This window comes from Oncorhynchus mykiss, chromosome 11 (assembly GCF_057628025.1).
Source record: "Oncorhynchus mykiss isolate SJ-2025 chromosome 11, ASM5762802v1, whole genome shotgun sequence".
NCBI classification, from domain to species: domain Eukaryota; kingdom Metazoa; phylum Chordata; class Actinopteri; order Salmoniformes; family Salmonidae; genus Oncorhynchus; species Oncorhynchus mykiss.
In genome coordinates, this window is record NC_143032.1 from 75,039,388 (window position 1) to 75,058,485 (window position 19,098).

Below are 19,098 nucleotides of genomic sequence, written 5' to 3' on the forward strand. Positions count from 1 at the left end.
CAGCAGCAGCAAATGATGAGTGTGAAAGTGTGCTGTGTGTGTGTGTGTGTGTGTGTGTGTGTGTGTGTGTGTGTGTGCGTGTGTGTGTGTCAGTATGTGTTTTTGTGTTGTGTTTGTGTGTGCCTATGTAGTGTAGGCTATGTGTGTGGGTTTTGTGTGTGAGTGTCAGTGTGCAGGGTAAACAAACAACCCATCTATCTACAGTCTAGACTTGTCACCTGGTCCAGAAAATAATTGCACTGCTGTAGGTTACTCATACATAATCACAGTCTCTGAAGAGGTCTAGGGCTATATTAGACGATACAGTAATACATCTCATGTGAGTTTCACAATGCAGTGAAGTGCATGCATGGTCTTCTGCCACCTACCACTACATCAATCCCTTGTATTATTATTACTTACTTACTATGACCATGCAAGTTGCAATTTGAGAAGGTTTTGCTTTCCAAGCAAGCAAGACACACCTTCCAATGAAACGGCTTCTTTACACCATACATGTGTGCTACATTTGTTTCCTCCTTCAATGTCAGCTGAGGGCGACAGAGGGAGGTGTGTTTCTCCGAGTCCCGAGCGAAGAATTCACTCACTCAGTCCACGATATCTTGCATATTAGAAACGTCGGCGTAGGCTACAAGGCGGTCGTCATAGATTCCACCGTGGTGCTTGTATGAGTGTGGAGAGAGATTGGACTTCTCCCGCAGATTGTGACATCCACCGGTTGTGGGTTGTTTGCCTCGCGCTAAAACACACCGATGGAGCTTTTCAAGATAGATCGAGGTTGGTTCTCTGTCATGATCTCCTGAAGAAAGATAACGGAACGACTCTTAGAAAGGAGGAAGCAACTTTATATTAATCTATTGATCTATTTTCCCCGGTGCATTTTTGGTTCCCTGTCAAAGTTGTAAAGGATCAGCTGGAATGGAAATAAATCGCGCATGTCTCCTGCCACGTCTGGACCGTTGTAAAAAGTCTCAAGAAAGAATGAAGTAACCGCTATGGAGCCGGACAATGCCCCGTACTCCAAACTCAAAACAGCTGGAGTCGGGGGGTGAGTACACGTTATCCAAACAAATAGCTCTCCCTTTCATCTCTTATGTAGACTGATAATGATTTAACTTACTTGTGAGCATCTGTTCATCTCCAGTAGGACATTGCGTTTCCATACATTCCAGAAGAAACCCATGTTTATTTTCTTGAGAGCACACAAGAATAGATACAAAGAGGGAATCATGTCGGTGTCAATGAATGAATTATCCATGTTACGTGATCCCAATGTGTAGACTAATATTTTGCCTTGCCATTTTCATGTTGTATTTGTCAGCTATGACATAATAGTCTTATCTATGAGAGGATCCCCAGGGAATAAGGACCTGGCCTATTTTGGGGGAGTTGTGTGTCTGTGCAGAGGACTTGCAGAAACATTGTCAGAGGAAACACAGGAAGCCTGTGAAAAGTGCTGCATTCCAGTAGAGCTGGAATCCAAATTATACACAAATTACTATTAATAATTTGGGTATTATTAGATAGTTATTAATGATAGCAATAACACATTTAGGATTTCAGACAGTGCATTGCAATGTGTTAGTAAAATACAAGTTCCAATTAAAAACATTTAGTTTAAAAAAATGAAGCATTTCCCTTTTATAAACTCTGGTGAATGTAAAAGTTGCACTCTCTGCTGCTTGTGCAGCTGGGCACTGCTGCAGTGCCAGATGAATGCTGTGGGAGTGATTGTTGGGATTGGGGTTAGATTTAGAGAGAGGAGGGGTGGATCCTATTATTCCCTCCCCTCCTTTTCCACTCCTCTTCTTTCCTACATCTCACAGTTCTCATTGGCTAGTTCGATAAGTGGGTGGGGAATACACTATTCATTAAAAAAAGTTGCATCATATTACATTCAATCTAGTTGTGTTCACAACTCAACTAGCCTAACGTAATAAACACCTGAGTGGCTTGTTTATCTTTCTGGTCTCGATGAGAGAGAAAAAAGCTACAGGGGGAGGTTCTCTTCTCCGCTGGCCATCCAGTAAATGTGGAGAAAGAGTTAAGATGGACTGTCGGCTTGTTCATTTCCCAAAGCGGAAGTCGTGTCACAGGCTCTCTTTCGATTTCCCATGAAAACCAGATGCATCCAGATGTAGCCGACCCGCTAAAATTGCGCTAATTTAAAAACAATTCAGTGCCTTATGGGATTCCACTTCACTCTGAAGCCGGCAGCGTTGCTGGCTCGGCCAAAGTGATTATTGGAGGGTCTAATGACCCCTTACACCCTCAATAATTTTCACTCCCTCATTTTTGGGACACTTGTGCATATGGCGAAGGCGCGCACGAACGTGCAAATGGAGGGGCGAGGGGAAGGGGGTCGTTTGGGATTCAGCCAGTGTCTCCCTCCCTCCCTCCTTGGCTGCCTGGCTGGAGTTTTCAGGCCTGCAGGTCATTGCGAGGCCTTATTCTGTAAGAGGAAACCCCACAGAAGTCAATGGGTTTAACAGATTGTGGACAAGCTGCTGTGCCGTAACCACATACTTACTTTAAGGCACTCTCATCCAGCTAAAATACTCATTGCTGGTGCCTTGTAAATGTTTTTTTTAAATTTTTATTTCACCTTTATTTAACCAGGCAGGCCAGTTGAGAACAATTCCTCATTTACAACTGCGACCTGGCAAAGGTAAAGCAAAAGCAGTGCGATACAAACAACAACACAGAGTTACACATGGAATAAACAAACGTATATTCAATAACACAATAGGAAAAAAAAATCTATACAGTGTGTGCAAATGAGGTAAGATTCGGGAGGTAAGGCAATAAATAGGCCATAGTGGTGAAGTAATTACAATTCAGCAATTAAACACTGGAGTGATAGATATGCAGAAGATGAATGTGCAAGTAGAGATACAGGGGTGCAAAGGAGCAAAGAAATCAAATAAATAACCATATGGGGATGAGGTAGTTGGATGGGCTATTTACAGATGGGTTATGTACAGGTGCAGTGATCTGTGAGCTGCTCTGACAGCTGATGCTTAAAGTTAGTGAGGGAGATATGAGTCTCCAGCTTCAGTGATTTTTGAAATTCGTTCCAGTCATTGGCAGCAGAGAACTGGGAGGAAAGGCGGCCAAAGGAGGAATAGGCTTTGGGGGTGACCAGTGAAATATACCTGCTGGAGCGTGTGCTATGGGTGGGTGCTGCTATGGTGACCAGTGAGCTGAGATAAAGCGGGGCTTTACCTAGCAAAGACTTATAGATGACCTGGAGCCGGTGGGTTTGGCGATGAATATGATGCGAGGGCCAGCCAACGAGAGCATACAGGTCTGCATTGCTGGTGAAACCAAATACAGGCATAACATTTTTACACTTTATATGTGTAAAAACACTTATCCAAGCCGACATCCAGGCTGAAAACTACTCATAGATAATCCCAGTACATCGTTGAGACTCATTCTTTGGTCTCATCTACTTTCAATATCTTCAGTTTAACGTAGTCATGGTAACTACTACAAAACACACTCACAGGATAACATAAGCCCGTTTATGTATGTGAAGTCACTATCTGACCTGTAAGTGCTGACTGATGGTTTACTGCATTGGTTTCCTGTGTTGAGTTCCTTAGTGTTGATGTTTCCAGATGTTTGTCTCCCCCTGCTCTTGTAAATGAAGGACATTTTCTATTTTTTCCCCCTCTCATTGCCTCCTTGATTTCTAAGAACCATTGGTGGGGTTAATGAAAGTGTTTGGAGGGCCTACTCAGAGGCAGTCTGAGGGGGAGCAGTAGCTACCTAGCCCTCCTAAGGGCCAGATCATCTGGTGCATCAGTGACTAGAACATCTAGATGGGATTTAGGTGAAAGCAGTACTGATGCTGCTGCCTCAATGGGTTACTGTGCATAAGATCTGACCACTCAGGAGCAATAACGTTATAAATTGTTTAATACTTATAAACAAAAAATGCTATGAGTGTAGAAATAACCTTATACAACCCCAGTTATGTGTGTGTGTGTGTGTGTGTGTGTGTGTGTGTGTGTGTGTGTGTGTGTGTGTGTGTGTGTGTGTGTGTGTGTGTGTGTGTGTGTGTGTGTGTGTGTGTGTGTGTGTGTGTGTGTGTGTGTGTGTGCAGGTGTGTGTGCAGGTGTGTGTGTGTGTATGACCATGTTCTTTCTCTACCCCACAGGAGAGCTCTGATACTCTGGACTATTCTCTATAGTGCCTGTTTTGTGGGACTAACACAAGCACACCCTGAAGGTGAGGTTTCATTATCTCATTCTGGAGTAAGAATTTATGAATATACAAATGTGTATATCTCTTATTGGATATCAATGTAGACCAAATGGGTCTAGACACACACACACACACACACACACACACACACACACACACACACACACACACACACACACACACACACACACACACACACACACACACACACACACTTGGAGAGAGTCAAGTTGAGGCCCACAGCCTAAAGTGTATGATTTAATATACAGAGGTGAAAGGTGGATTGTAAATTAGATCATATCTTCTGATGTGGAAGTGGAGATGTGATGGAGATAAATCTCTCTGTTCTATTTCAATGGTGGGAGATGAAGCTTCTACTGGGATTATCTGGAATCTTCTGATATCCCTCAGAATGTGGGATTCTCTCAAACAATACTGCGCACCCCCCTCCACTATCTCTGATGAGCTGCATTTATAGTCTGTGGAGATCTGGATGTACTTTAACCTGTAATAGGGTTTTCACTGTGCCACTTCCTCTAGCAAACCCACTATTATGTTATTACAATTCATCACGTATCTACTTAGTGCACTTACTGCACTTTCAGAATGAAAACCAGATCATTTTAAACTCCAGTATCATGGGACATTCTGCTGATGAAGGACATTTTTGTTTTTGTCTTCAAGTTCAGCTTCAGTTCTTTCCATGTGCAGGGGGTCTGTCATGCCCTCCCTGCCTACCACTTGCCTGAACATATCAGCCTCACAAATGGCACCCTATTCCCTATATAGTGCACAACTTTTGACCAGAGCCTTATGGGTACTTGTCAAAACGCAAGCATAATATACAGCCTGCAAACCCACCTCCTTCCCTTATAACATGACTGATGTCCCAATAGCCTTTGAGAATCATAGCTGCAGAGAGAGTGTCTGTACTGTTGTGTAATTCTTCCTCTCTATAGTAGCACTGTATATCATTCAACTCTCTCAGTGTTTAGTTGACTGTTGTCCACATTTGTTTTACATCAGTTCTGAAGGAATCTGCTCTTGGACAATATGTGGGTCACAAAGACAGGGTTAACCATTTCAGCCACAATACTTCAACCTGGGGTTTGTTCTGATAATTGTATTATGTAGAATGGAGAATCATGTTATCGATGTTCATGGTATTTCTATCTACAATGTTCCACAATGTTTGCCTGTTGAACTTGGTCCTTAACAGGGCTCCAAAAGGGTTATTCTGTACCCATAGGATAACCCTTTTTGGTTCCAGATAGAACGCTTTTGAGTTTCAAGTAGAACCCTCTGTGGAAATGGTTTTACATGGAACTGAAAAGGGTTCTACATGGAACCAAAAAATAGTTCTTCAAATTGTTATCCTATGAGGACAGCCGAAGAAACCTTTTAGGTTCTAGATAGCACGTTTTTTTCTGAGTGTAGCCTAGCTGGTGCAGGGAGCTGGTTCATGATGCTGATTCAGCCTTTGTGGGCCTCAATCAGTATGGTGCAAACACTGTCCCTGGTGGTACCCAGATGGCTTACTACAGTACCGTACTTCAGATATATTACTCCACATAGACATAGAGTTTGACATAGAGAAGAAGGATGATGACTTGTATAAAGAAATACACAAGTTACTGTAGGCAAGCAATAGACTGGACTGGACTGTATCAGGTTGATCTCCTATCAGCTATTTAAAAGCAAGTGTAACGTTGTAACAATGTTGTAACAATGTTGTAACAAGTGTTGAAGGTTTTGCTACAACAACTCATCTGATTTATTCGATTTTCCTTCTAGACCATTTGATCCCCTGTAAGTAAAGCTGCTTTCTTAAAGCTGAATGTCTTTCTTACCAGCATGTCTTTCTTACCAGTTTCACAAATGTGTAGAATGTAGAGCACTTCCTGTAGAGCACTTCCTTTAGAGCACTTCCTGTAGAGCACTTCCTGTAGAGCACTTCCTGTAAAGCACTTCCTTTAGAGCACTTCCTTTAGAGCACTTCCTGTAGAGCACTTCCTTTAGAGCACTTCCTTTAGAGCACTTCCTGTAGAGCACTTCCTGTAGAGCACTTCCTGTAGAGCACTTCCTTTAGAGCACTTCCTTTAGAGCACTTCCTGTATAGCACTACCTGTAGAGCACTTCCTATAGAGCTCTTACTGTCCTGGTTTGGGGGTCAGGGTCTGACATAAGTACTCATTTGAAATTTGAGCATCTTAAAACATTTATGCAGTCACGAACACTAAGCACAAAGCACTATAAGTTTAACCGGCATATGGTTACAACAATTATCTATAATCTCTATTCCTTCCCATGAGATTGTAATTAAAACCTGGAACATCCAGGCTACTGTAAAGTTTCCACAATACAATAACTGCTTAATCCTGGCCTCCTGTCTCAGTCAGTTCCAGTCATTTTTACACCGTACTCAGCAGAACACATTGTTCATTTCCAGACAAAGGAAAGGGAGGTTTTCTGTCTGCTTTGTAGATCTGCAGATATCCTTCATTGTTAAAAACCACCATCACTGTCTTCTGTCCAGGGAGCCGTTGAACTTCTGTTTCAAGAGGTTTTTCTAACCAAGACTGACATAATAGCTACATAATCTGTGGGCCGTTGGTGGAGTTGAACGTTAATGCACAGCCCCAGTGGAGATCGCTGGCTATCCCTTTATGAGCGGTTTTTGCCACAGGATTTCCACATTTTAGTCAGGGAGCTGCCAGTTTGGACTCAGAACAGGTTCAGATATGGCTCGGGCTTGCAGTGTTTCATTTATTTGGTTACATATTTTTTTTTTATTCACTTCTAATGAAGAAATCAAATCAGTTAATTTGATTTTGCATAGTGTTTTTAACCTTAGCCTCTACTCACCTTTACTCATTCCACTGCCACGTTAAAAGGTGAAAAGGGCCAACAAGAGTGTTCTCAGGGCAGATCTTCCGGTTTTGACTAGCAGAAGTGACTTTTCGTAGCAGGTCAAGAGAACTAACGCAGCAGGTTAGGATAATTAATGTGGCAGGTTAGGAAATGCGTTAGGGTTAGCTAAAATGCTAAAATTGTCCCAGAAGCAACTCAAACATATCTCAGGCTGTTCTCAGGCCTTCCCTGAGAACTGCCTTGGTTTCCACTAATGCGATGCTGAAATGTCTGTGATCAACTCTTGTGACCCCTGCTCTTTTAGTTGTTGTAGGTCACACATTCAAAGAATTGTCACAAAGCCTGAAATCACATTGTAAATATATCCCACATGTATGCATAAACAGTTGTTGCTGGTAAGACCTTGGATGAACTGATCTTGATACTTGAGTACGAGGAACACTGTCTTTGAGACTTCAGTCTGAATCAGAAATCTATTCCCCCCACCTATTTTAGTGAATGAGTGATGTCTGACATCAGAAAATCAATTGTTCGCAATGAATCGCAGTTTCACTGTCTCATCTTGATGTCATGATTGATGGAACATATTGCCAACGTTTGACTACTGAATTAAACCAAACACATTATGTAAATTCGGTAACTCAGAAGAGACTCTTTGTCTGAGAGAAATCCTGGAAAGATGGCTGAACGCCTGGAACATGTCCTAGTTTATAACAAGATCTCCTCTGTGCAGTTGACATCACTATATCTGTAGTGAGAGGAGACAGAAAAAGGCAAACATCAACATAAATACGATGTCACTTTGCTGTCACATCACACCTCCAAATACAACCTGTAATCTGACATCATCTGGAAGCTGTCTATAAACAGCCTGAGTCTTTGTGTCTGAAACACTTGATTTTTCACCAGTTGAGTTTCCATTTTTCTGAAAATGTCTTTCACATCTTCTAAATGAGCTATGGTCATGTGATCTGCCTAATGGTGTGTTTCTTCTGCTCCTCTGTAGATGTGGACGTTCTACAACAGCTGGGGCTTACAGGGACGAGGACCGGAGGAGGTGTATCGTCCACAGGGGCCCGCTTCGCACCCCAGGGGGTCATCCCCTTTAAGTCTGGGGTCATCCTCACCCAACGGGCCAGGGTCCAGGCCCCACTGTCGTCCGTCCTACCCCCTGCCTCCTACCCCACCACCAACCTGTCTCTGATCCTCAGCCTGTGCTCCCACCGCGTCAACAGCGCCTTCCTCTTCACCGTCCTGTCCAAGAGGAGGAGACTGCAGCTGGGGGTCCAGTTCATCCTGGGGAAGGTTCTGGTCTACGTGGGCCAGAGGGACTTGGTCAGTTTCGATTATGACGTTCACAACGGCCAGTGGCATAACCTGGCCCTGGACATCCGAGGCCAGAGGGTCTCATTATATACTTCTTGTGGGAAGACTAGTGTACATGCAGATCTGCATTCTAAAAAAGAGGAGGCCCTGGATCCCGAGGGTTCTTTCCTCTTGGGTAAGATGGCCCAGAACTCAGTGCAGTTTGAGGGCGCCGTTTGCCAGTTTGATATTTACCCCTCTGCCAAGGCAGCTCATAACTATTGTAAGTACATTAAGAAACAGTGCAGGGAGGCTGACAACTACAGGCCCGTAAATCTCCCATCCCTGCTACCTCTGATCCCCTCAGACCCAAACATTACTGTCGCCCTCCTCCCCCCTCTAATGCCGACTGAAATAGCCAGGGAGGCCCCCAGCCCCAATCTGGCCTTGACTGAGGAAAGAACCAGGACTAAGCTTGTTGTCCCAACTAACCGCCCCACAGTGGCGCTGACCCTCTCTGTGCGTAAGAGTTTTGTGACACCAAAGCCTGGAACTATGTCCCTGTCTCGTCCTGTGGCTGTCGCCCCGACAACGGCCAGGCAGGGATTAAAGCGCCCCTTAGTGGTCACGACCCAAACTGTTACTGTACCCCTCAGGACCATCGAAACACAAACATCCCCAATGCCAACGTCCCGGGGCGACAGTTTAGCTAAAAAGAGCACAGCCGTGGAACCAGGTGTTAAAACCCAGAAACCCACAGAGAGCAGTTTGACTGCTGCACCACTTCTTTCCACCACCACAACGCCACCAAAGAAGAAGCCAGACCACCAAACCACGGCAGCATCCAAACAAGGCTCTTCTTCTTCTGCTTCTTCTTCAAACACCTCTGTCCTCTTCATACAGAGGAAGCAGCTGACCGCTCTGGCTGCACAGAAACCTGAGCCCAGAGTGACCAATGTGGAGGCTGTCATAGACACCTCGTTTATCCCTGTCACTCCGCCTGCCACAGATGGCTTCCAAACCTGGGACTTGGAACCGACCCAGTTCTCATTGCTGGCTGGGCCGGGACCACCTGGACTAAAGGGAGAACCAGGACCCGCGGTAAGAACATGTTTTTTAAATAGAGGTGTGTGTGCGCAGCGGTCTAAGGCACTGTATCTCATTGCAAGAGGCGTCACTACAGTCCCTGGTTTGAATTCAGGCTGTATCACATCCGGCCGTGGTTGGGAGTCCCATAGGGCGGCGCACAATTGTCCCAGCCTTGTCCGGGTTTGGTCGTGGTAGGCCGTCATTGTAGATAAGAATTCGTTCTTAACTGACTTGCCTAGTTAAATTAGGGTTAAAACAAAATATATATATATATATTTTAAAACATGCCTGGCATGCGTGGCAGCAGCAGCCTGATGCCTTTGAACACCTGATAGCCATATTTCACACTGAGCTCTGTTCTTTACTGTTCTAATCCCTCCTCCACCCATGGTGTTAAACAAGCAGGGAGCCTGATGCTAAGTCACTCTGTTGATGAAGGGGTGTTGGGGGTAGGTTCATCCAATTTATAAGCCCCTGACACAAAGCCCTTCCCTGGGTTACAGACATCGAAGTGCCCCCCCCCAGCCCTGGCTGTGTGTCCTATAAAGACAGAAAGGCACTGACTGAGAAAAGTGTCTTTGCAGGCTTTTATTGGGAATTACAAGGCTTAGAAGTGTCACTTTTACTTTTATTGGGAATCACAAGGCTTAGAAGTGTCACTTTTACTTTTATTGGGAATTACAAGGCTTAGAAGTGTCACTTTTACTTTTATTGGGAATTACAAGGCTTAGAAGTGTCACTTTTACTTTTATTGGGAATTACAAGGCTTAGAAGTGTCACTTTTACTTTTATTGGGAATTACAAAGCTTAGAAGTGTCACTTTTACTTTTATTGGGAATTACAAGGCTTAGAAGTGCCACTTGTACTTTTATTGGGAATTACAAGGCTTAGAAGTGTCACTTTTACTTTTATTGGTAATTACAAGGCTTAGAAGTGTCACTTTTACTTTTATTGGGAATCACAAGGCTTAGAAGTGTCACTTTTACTTTTATTGGGAATCACAAGGCTTAGAAGTGTCATTTTTACTTTTATTGGGAATCACAAGGCTTAGAAGTGTTACTTTTACTTTTATTGGGAATTACAAGGCTTAGAAGTGTCACTTTTACTTTTATTGGGAATCACAAGGCTTAGAAGTGTCACTTTTACTTTTATTGGGAATTACAAGGCTTAGAAGTGTCACTTTTACTTTTATTGGGAATCACAAGGCTTAGAAGTGTCACTTTTACTTTTATTGGGAATCACAAGGCTTAGAACTGTCACTTTTACTTTTATTGGGAATTACAAGGCTTAGAAGTGTCACTTTTACTTTTATTGGGAATCACAAGGCTTAGAAGTGTCACTTTTACTTTTATTGGGAATTACAAGGCTTAGAAGTGTCACTTTTACTTTTATTGGGAATTACAAGGCTTAGAAGTGTCACTTTTACTTTTATTGGGAATTACAAGGCTTAGAAGTGTCACTTTTACTTGTAAAGTGCCCTTCAGTTGTTCATTTTACATAACATATTGCAGAGGCTCCATCTTTCACTCTCACTTTTTTGATTCTATCTTGTGTTTTAGTAGGAGCTCACTAAAACGTTACCTCCTCTATCGCCTGCTCGCTAGTGCCCCCCTCCCCCCAAGTATGAAAGGCTGGCGAGCCTGTGCTAGCTACCGGTGCTTGCTTGCTAATGTGAGATTTCCTTTTTAGCGGGATAGGTAGAAATAGCCAGGCCAACAGAAGGGCCAAGCCCGCCAGGGGTCTGTGTGTCTGAGCTGAGGGCCTGACGCCGGGGTGAGAGATTCCTCCCAGGAGGAAAAATGTAGCCATTTAGAGCAGGATCAGAGGTCATGTTGGATAAAATACCTCGGAACATTTAACCCTTTTATGAAGTGGGGCCTAATTAGACGGACAGGAAGGCTTGAACCGATAAGCATAATTCAATTTACGGCGATATGGATTTGTTGAGTGTGTGATTTGTCAGATGAAGATTTTCTGTACATTTTGTTGAGTTAGTTCAAACCTGTGGTGTAATTTTAAAACGTGTGCTTCAATGTTTTTGGGTTGAAGTGAAGACTTCTTGTCTTGTGAAAGCGATGTTAATGATACATGGACAAACTCACATTGTAATGAGAAATGTTATGAAGTCAGATGTTTGAACAACTTTGAAAACTATAACAAGCATGACTGTTGCTCATAGCATATAGGTCATTTGTTCTTATTGTAACATTGGAATGTTATGGTGCCCATGTTAACAAAAACATATAGTAGGATCTATGGTTTTGTTAACATGATAGTGGAAATGCACCACAAGACTACTTTCCACAGCTAGAGAAACACGTCTTCATCGAACAAGCCTACTGTAAGTACACATTGAGGAGACCAGTTCTCAGAGTGGTTATGCTTTGGTGTGGTCCACAATTGAAATGACACTGACAGCTTGAAGATAGAGACCAGTGTGGGCTATGCCAGGACATGTGTAACCTGACAGATGCCAAGCTTGCACTGCAGTGGAGTTCAACAGTGTTTGAAGATTCCAATAGTCAGACCGGCTGCCACAAAACCCTCAAAACAAAGCTTGCCAATAGTTCTATCTAAATTCCAGTCAATTTGTAGAATTGCGCTGCTACAAAGAACGTCTAGTATCCAATTCTACTGACAGGAATAGAATCAAATTGTAGTTGTGGAATTCTTGGTTCTAAATGAGTGAGTTATTCTAGCTGCTGCAAACCTTGGATGATAGAACGGTGTTACATAGCAGTGGAACTTGAAAGGCATTCTAACACATTATCATGCCAGGCAGGAGACTATGCCTGTCTCCCAATCCCTATTCTCTACAGAGTGCACTAATTTTGGCCATTTGGGATGCAGACTAGGGCTATATCCTGGTAACGTCATGGGATTCAGACTAGGCCTATATCCTGGTAACGTCATGGGATGCAGACTAGGCCTATATCCTGGTAACGTCATGGGATGCAGACTAGGTCTATATCCTGGTAACGTCATGGGATGCAGACTAGGTCTATATCCTGGTAACGTCATGGGATGCAGACTAGGTCTATATCCTGGTAACGTCATGGGATGCAGACTAGGTCTGTATCCTGGTAACGTCATGGGATGCAGACTAGGTCTATATCCTGGTAACGTCATGGGACGCAGACTAGGTCTATATCCTGGTAACGTCATGGGATGCAGACTAGTTCTGTATCCTGGTAACGTCATGGGATGCAGACTAGGTCTGTATCCTGGTAACGTCAGCTTTGCCCAAGCATGAGGCAAATCCAGCCCAGCATCAATTGTAGGCTGTCTCTCCAATAAACATGTATCTCCCACCTTTAAGCGGCTATGACGTACATAGCCGTGTGGATTCCCTCACGGCAGAAGTACGAGCGGAAAGAATTGCCAACGCTGCTCTGTTCGGTCAGGTATGACCTAACGCTGGGGCTCTCTGGGCATCAGTTAACAATGGAAAATGTGGGTAACCATCATCTGACTTGCCTCACAGCAAGGCCTGCATAATGTCCTCAATATAACAAACAAAGGCTATTATATTAAAACTATTAACTATGTCATACTTTGACTACAAAGTATGTTCTGAAATTTCTGACAAAAAAAAATCTGAGATCAGTATTTGATTTAACTTTGGACAGAGTCAAGGGCAGACATTGCCTTAGCAGCAAAAGCAATTATTATTATCAATTACATCAACATACAACATTGTGAGAAGAGTGACACCACCAAACACATGAAAACACCTGAAATAGTCCGTGACACGGGGACACATGGCCAAGGCCAAGAGTGTCAAAAAAGACCAATAACTCCCATTTCATGAGATCTTTAAAAACAAGTACAGCCTCAAGCCCTGCCATCCTACCTGGGCACAACATTCAGTAGGATCTATGGTTTTGTTAACATCTAGTAGGTTCTATGGTTATGTTAAAACAAAACCATAGTTCTTACTCTATGTTAACACTCCCCCTTAAAATGTTTGGGGGGCACATAGGGAGGTTGGCGGAGTTAACTCCCGGTAGGGAGCGTGTGACTCGCAGGCCCATGTTATGCAGTGATGCGCACCATGTTATGCGGTGATGCACACCATGTTATGCGGTGATGCGTGTGACTCACGGGCCCATGTTATGCGGTGATGCGCGGACTCGCGGGCCCATGTTATGCGGTGATGCGCACCATGCCTCCAGTGCGCAGTCACAGCCCGGTGAGCCATAGTCCAGCTCCTCGCATTGGCCGGGCTAGAGTGGGCATCCAGCCAGGACGGATGGTGCCGACTCAGCGCTCCTGGCCTCCAGTGCGTCTCTTCGGCCCAGGATATCCTGCGCCGGCTCTGCGCACTGTGTCTCCGGTGCGTCTGCACAGCCCAGTGCGTCCTGTGCTAGCGCCCCGCAGTTGTCGGGCGAAAGTAACCATCCAGCCAGGACAGGTTGTACCGGCTCTACGCTTGAGACCTCCAGTGCGCCTCTACGGCCCAGTGTATCCGGTGCCTGCTCCACGCACCAGGCTTCCAGTGCATCTCCCCAGTCCGGTGAGACCTGTTCCGGTTCCACGTACCAGGCCTCCAGTATGTCTCCCCAGCCTGGTAAGCCCTGTGGCAGCTCCACGCATCAGGCTTCCAGTACGTCTCCTCAGTCCGGTGAGACCTGTTCCAGCTCCACGTTCGAAGCCTCCAGTGATGATCCTTGGCCCAAAGCTTCCAGTGATGATCCATGTTACGAAGCCTCCAGTGATGATCCATGGCACGAAGCTTCCAGTGATGATCCATGGCATGAAGCCTCCAGAGATGATCCATGGCACGAAGCCTCCAGTGATGATCCATGGCACGGAGCCTCCAGTTATGATCCATGGCACGAAGCCTCCAGTGGTGATCCATGGCACGAAGCCTCCAGCGTCGATCCGTGGTCCGGAGCCTCCGGCGACGGTCTCCTATCCGGAGCCTCCGGTGACGAGCTCCAGTCTGGGGCCTCCGGCGACAGTCCCCAGTCCGGGGCCTGCGGCGAGGGTCCCCAGTCCGGGTTCTGCGGAGAGGGTCCCCAGTCCGGGGCCTGAGGTGAGGGTCCCCAGTCTGGGGTCGGCGACAAGGGTCCCTGCACCAGAGGTGCCTTCAAAGTGGGGGGAGCCAGAGGTGGAGCGGGGTCTGCGTCCCGCACCAGAGCCGCCACCAAGATAGATGCCACCCGGACACTCCCCTATAGTGTCAGGTTTGCAGCCGGAGTCCGCACCTTTTGGGGGGGGGGGGGGGGGTGTACTGTCACGCCCTGACCGTAGAGATCCTTTTATTCTCTATGTTTGTTTGGTCAGGTTGTGACTCGGGTGGAAAAGTCTAGGCTTTCTGGTTCTTTGTTTTTGGCCGGGTATGATTCTCAATCAGGGACAGCTGTCAATCATTGTCTCTGATTGGGAATCATACTTAGGCAGCCTTTTTTCCTTTTCTCATTTGTGGGTTGTTGTCTTTGTTAGTGGCAAGTATACAGAGCTGGTATACGTGCCAGGTATACAGAGATTCACGTTCATTTAGTTGTTTATTGTTTTGTTGGCAACATTTAAAATACAAAAAATGTACGCTTACCACGCTGCACCTTGATCCAGTCATTTCCTTGACGACGATCGTGACAGTTTGGTCTTCGCCAAAAGGTATGTGGGAGACTTCCCAAACATATGTAAGAAGGTACTCTGGTCAGATGAGACTTTTTGGCCATCAAGGGAAATGCTATTTCTGGTGCAAACCAAACACCTCCCAACACCTCCCATTACCCCGAGAACACCATCCCCACAGTGAAGCATGGTGGTGGCAGCATTATGCTGTAGGGATGTCATCGGCAGGGACTGGGAAACTAGTCAGAATTGAAGGAATGATGGAAAGGTAGTGCTATATACAGGGAAATTCTTGAGGGAAACCTGTTTCAGTCTTCCAGAGATTTGAGACTGGGACGGAGGTTCACCTTCTGTCAGGACAATGACCCTAAGGATACTGCTAAAGCAACACTTGAGTGGTTTAAGGGGAAACATTTAAATGTCTTATTATGGCCTAGTCAAAGCCCAGACCTCAATCCAATTGAGAATCTGTGGTATGACTTAAAGATTGCTGTACACCAGCGGAACCCATCCAACTTGAAGGAGCTGGAGGTATTTTTTCCTTGAACAATGGGCAAAAATCCCAGTGGCTAGATGTGCCAAGCTTATAGAGACATACCCTAAGAGACTTGCAGCTGTAATTGCTGCAAAAGGTGGCTCTACGAAGTATTGACTTTTGGGGTGGGGAATAGTTATTCACCCTCAAGTTTTCCTTTTTTTTGTCTTATTTCTTGCTTGTTTCACAATAACAAATATTTGGCATCTTCAAAGTGGTAGGCGTGTTGTTTAAATCACATGATAAAACCCCCCCAAAAATCCATTTTAATTCCAGGCAACAAAATAGGAAAAATGCCAAGGGGGGTGAATACTTTCGCAAGCCACAGTATGTTAACAAACCGGTGATCCTACTTTATGTTAAAAAAACATAGTTCCTACTGTATGTTAACGAACTGTAGTTCCTACTGTATGTTAACGAACTGTAGTTCCTACTGTATGTTAACAAAACCGTAGTTCCCACTGCATGTTAACAAACTGTAGTTCATACTGTATGTTAACAAAACCCTACTTCCTACTGTATGTTTACAAAACCATAGATCACACTATATGTTAACAAAACGTAGTTCCTACTGTATGTTCCTACGTAGTTCTCAAGATGTTTTTCATTTCCTCTTTCCTGTCTTGTCGTTGTGTTTTATGAGCCTGGTGGAAAAGTAGAAATGAGATCAAAACCTAACATTTCCAAACATAACTAAGAGTCTGCTCTCTGCTTGGGTTTGCAGACTCTGACCCCTCATTAGCAATGACCTTTGATAGCTGAGCTAATCCATGTGTGTAATTGGTTTAAAGCTAGCTGATGCCCGTAATTAACAAGAGTGGCTGTGTTTGGAACCGACCAATGCAGGCCCCGGTCCACAGTCCAGGCCGCCCTGCCAGCACAATGACTCACACTTCCACATCCAAGCACTGGAGTGGTTTTGGAATTGGAATAATATTGGTTTCAGTGGGAGTGAGCCGTAGCTGGCTTAACAATACGCTCTCAACCACACTGCCAACATCAAAACCCAAGACCTAACAAAGAAGGTTTGCGAGCACTGATCCAAGTTGAAACTAACCTGTGTTGAATGTAACAGGCTATGCTTGCAGAATGGCAGGGAAAAGAACAAAGCCTTGTTTCGATATGCAGCTCCTGAAAATGAGTATAACCGTGCTGGGTGGATTGATAGGTGTTTTACTGCCAGTGTAATGAGGGCAGTTAGCTCAGCTAGTGATGACATGCCACTATGTGGATTGTATGTTACATTTCCAACTCTCAAACTCTTCCAAGTGCCAACTCTTCCAATGAACTGTATCTCATTCAAGTTCTGTTCTCACACGTGGCTTCATTCAATCAATTCAATCCACTTCCCTGTACACAGTCTGTTATTGCTCTTACTCACTTCCTGCTTTATTGACATATTTTTTCCCCCTTCTAGGGACTTCAAGGACCTCCTGGGAAGCCAGGGACGCCGGGGAAGAGGGGGCCTCGGGTGAGTTTCTCCTGGTTGTGTTCCTGTTCCTCTTGGACTACACTAAAACAGTGATTCTTAACCAGGGGGTCCTTTGTACTGTCTATATTCCAAAAACCAATACATTAAAGGGAGACTTGGGATTTTGGCAACGTTTTTGTCTTTGTGTCCAGTATGAAGGAAGTTAGCGGTAGTTTCACGATCCAATGCCAACTAGCATTAGCGCAATGACTGGAAGTCTATAGTATCTTCTATAGCGCAATGACTAGAAGTCTGTGGTATCTTCTATAGCGCAATGACTAGAAGTCTATGGTATCTTCTATAGCGCGATGACTGGAAGTCTATAGTATTCCAGTCTATGGTACCAGTCTATGATATATGATACTATAGACTTCCAGCTAACGCTAGTAAGTAACTGCTCTAGCTCTAGTTAGCAACTCCCTTCAAACTGCACGCAGAGACATACAAATGGTATCCACGAGTTCATCTGACTCTAGTGATGTAGATAAAGCGCCTCATTGCCAAAATCCCATAATATCCCTTTAAGATAACACCATTAGTAGTGTCTTAATACAGAGGGGTTTATAGAGAATTATGATAAAGCTCTCAATAACATCTCTGGATTATGGAGCGTTATTCACCCTAGGTTCAGTTTCCTTTGGCTCTGATCACACTGTGTTTGTCTGCCGCCAAGGTACGCCTCTAAAGCTGGAAAGCAAACAGCTGTAAGACTATGATAGTCAGTGGAGCCGAAGGCAAATTAGTGAGTGAAACCTACATTCTTTAAGGGAAACACACAAGGTCTTCATTGTATGGGGTATATATAGGAGCAATTCAGGTGTTAAAGAATGAATACGCTATGTAAAATTTAGAAACAACTCTGGATTAGTTAGATTAAGTAGCATACTATTGGGTATTTATATACCACTGGTGCTTGTGGAATAGGCACCGGCTGGAATGCGGTTTTAACCAATCAGCATTCAGGATTAGACCCACCTGTTGTATAATTTCACTTGGCCTCTATGTTAGGCTACTTCTATTTGCATGAATGCTTCCAGTGTATTCGTGCTCTAAATGAAATCGTTCACCATTGCCATGCTTCTCCACTTGCGGCTCCCTACTCAGTCAGTGTTTCTTGCCTTAGTAAAATGAGCAGCGCTTTATATGAGCTAGAATATGCTCATGTTGTGAGCAAAACAAAGACATGTTATGTTTCTCTGAATATTTATGTCGTTGTGGTTGTGTTTAAACTCCCTGTGACCTCTCTTAGGGCCATGGTTTGGTCTGTAGTGCAGCTGGAACAACCTTTGAACATAGGACCTATCTAATCCATGTCATATTCAAATGGATGTTTATTAGACCCAGTAGGAAGCAAGCCTGAATCCCACCACGAGATATCTAAGGATTTATCAATGGATCAGGAGTGGCTCTTTGAGATTAGAGCATCAGAAGATGTTCTTTCTTTCCCACGATGATAATGGAATCCTCTCTTCCATTTTTCAGCTTTTCATGGATTTTCAGCAGTACTGTTTTACAGAAACAGATATGTTTCTAATGAATGTCAAGATAATACATACAGTATGTGTGAGTGAAGGAAGTCAGCAAGAAACAGACAAATGGTCAGTTTACTGTCTGTTCAGAGTTCTCTAGGGAATGTGAGTGACTGTACGTGTATTTGCGTAGGTATGTGCGCATGTGTGTGTGTCTGCCTGCATACGTGTGTGTGTATCAGCTACCAGCCGTAGTCTATGAGACTGTGCTACTTTCTGGAGGCTGGAGGCCGGGGGCTGGTCTGGGTCCTCAGAGGGGTAGGCTGTGGGAACCCAATCTCTTTAACTGAAGAAAGAGAGCTTTGTCCCCATCTTATTAAAGGCATTTAAGAGCCAGACGAGCTCACCACCAGCTCCCGCCAGGACACTACCTTCAAGCCGTTCATTCATGATCAAGAGCCTGAGACCCGGATTGCCAGACAACTCACTCCAATTCACTGTGGACTGAATGATTCCTGAGTGACTTGGTGGTGCAGTATCTTGTACTGTATTGGGTTGATCTT

The 19,098-nt window shown here is 44.5% G+C and overlaps 2 protein-coding genes across 4 annotated transcripts in view; both read left to right on the forward strand.

Moving 5' to 3' along the window:
- Window positions 1–268: 268 nt before the first annotated feature.
- LOC110535110 (uncharacterized) overlaps window positions 269–19,098 on the forward strand; it is a 92,908-nt gene continuing 74,078 nt past the window's right edge. For 2 of the 3 annotated variants that reach the window (XR_016484696.1, XR_016484697.1), the window contains exons 1-4: window positions 269–1,048; window positions 4,166–4,236; window positions 8,090–9,489; window positions 17,013–17,066. Coding sequence is in view for 1 of the 3 variants with exons in the window: in XM_036936284.2 (XP_036792179.2) it covers window positions 996–1,048; window positions 4,166–4,236; window positions 8,090–9,489; window positions 17,013–17,066 (1,578 nt within the window). In the remaining 2 variants the exon portion in view is untranslated. The remainder of the gene's footprint in view (window positions 1,049–4,165; window positions 4,237–8,089; window positions 9,490–17,012; window positions 17,067–19,098) is intronic. The other variant, XM_036936284.2, reaches the window with a different exon arrangement.
- On the forward strand, window positions 12,530–16,841 carry LOC149979864 (uncharacterized). Its single transcript, XM_090191123.1, has one exon. It carries the CDS (start codon window positions 13,601–13,603, stop codon window positions 14,633–14,635), a length of 1,035 nt encoding a protein of 344 aa, XP_090047249.1. The 5' UTR covers window positions 12,530–13,600; the 3' UTR covers window positions 14,636–16,841.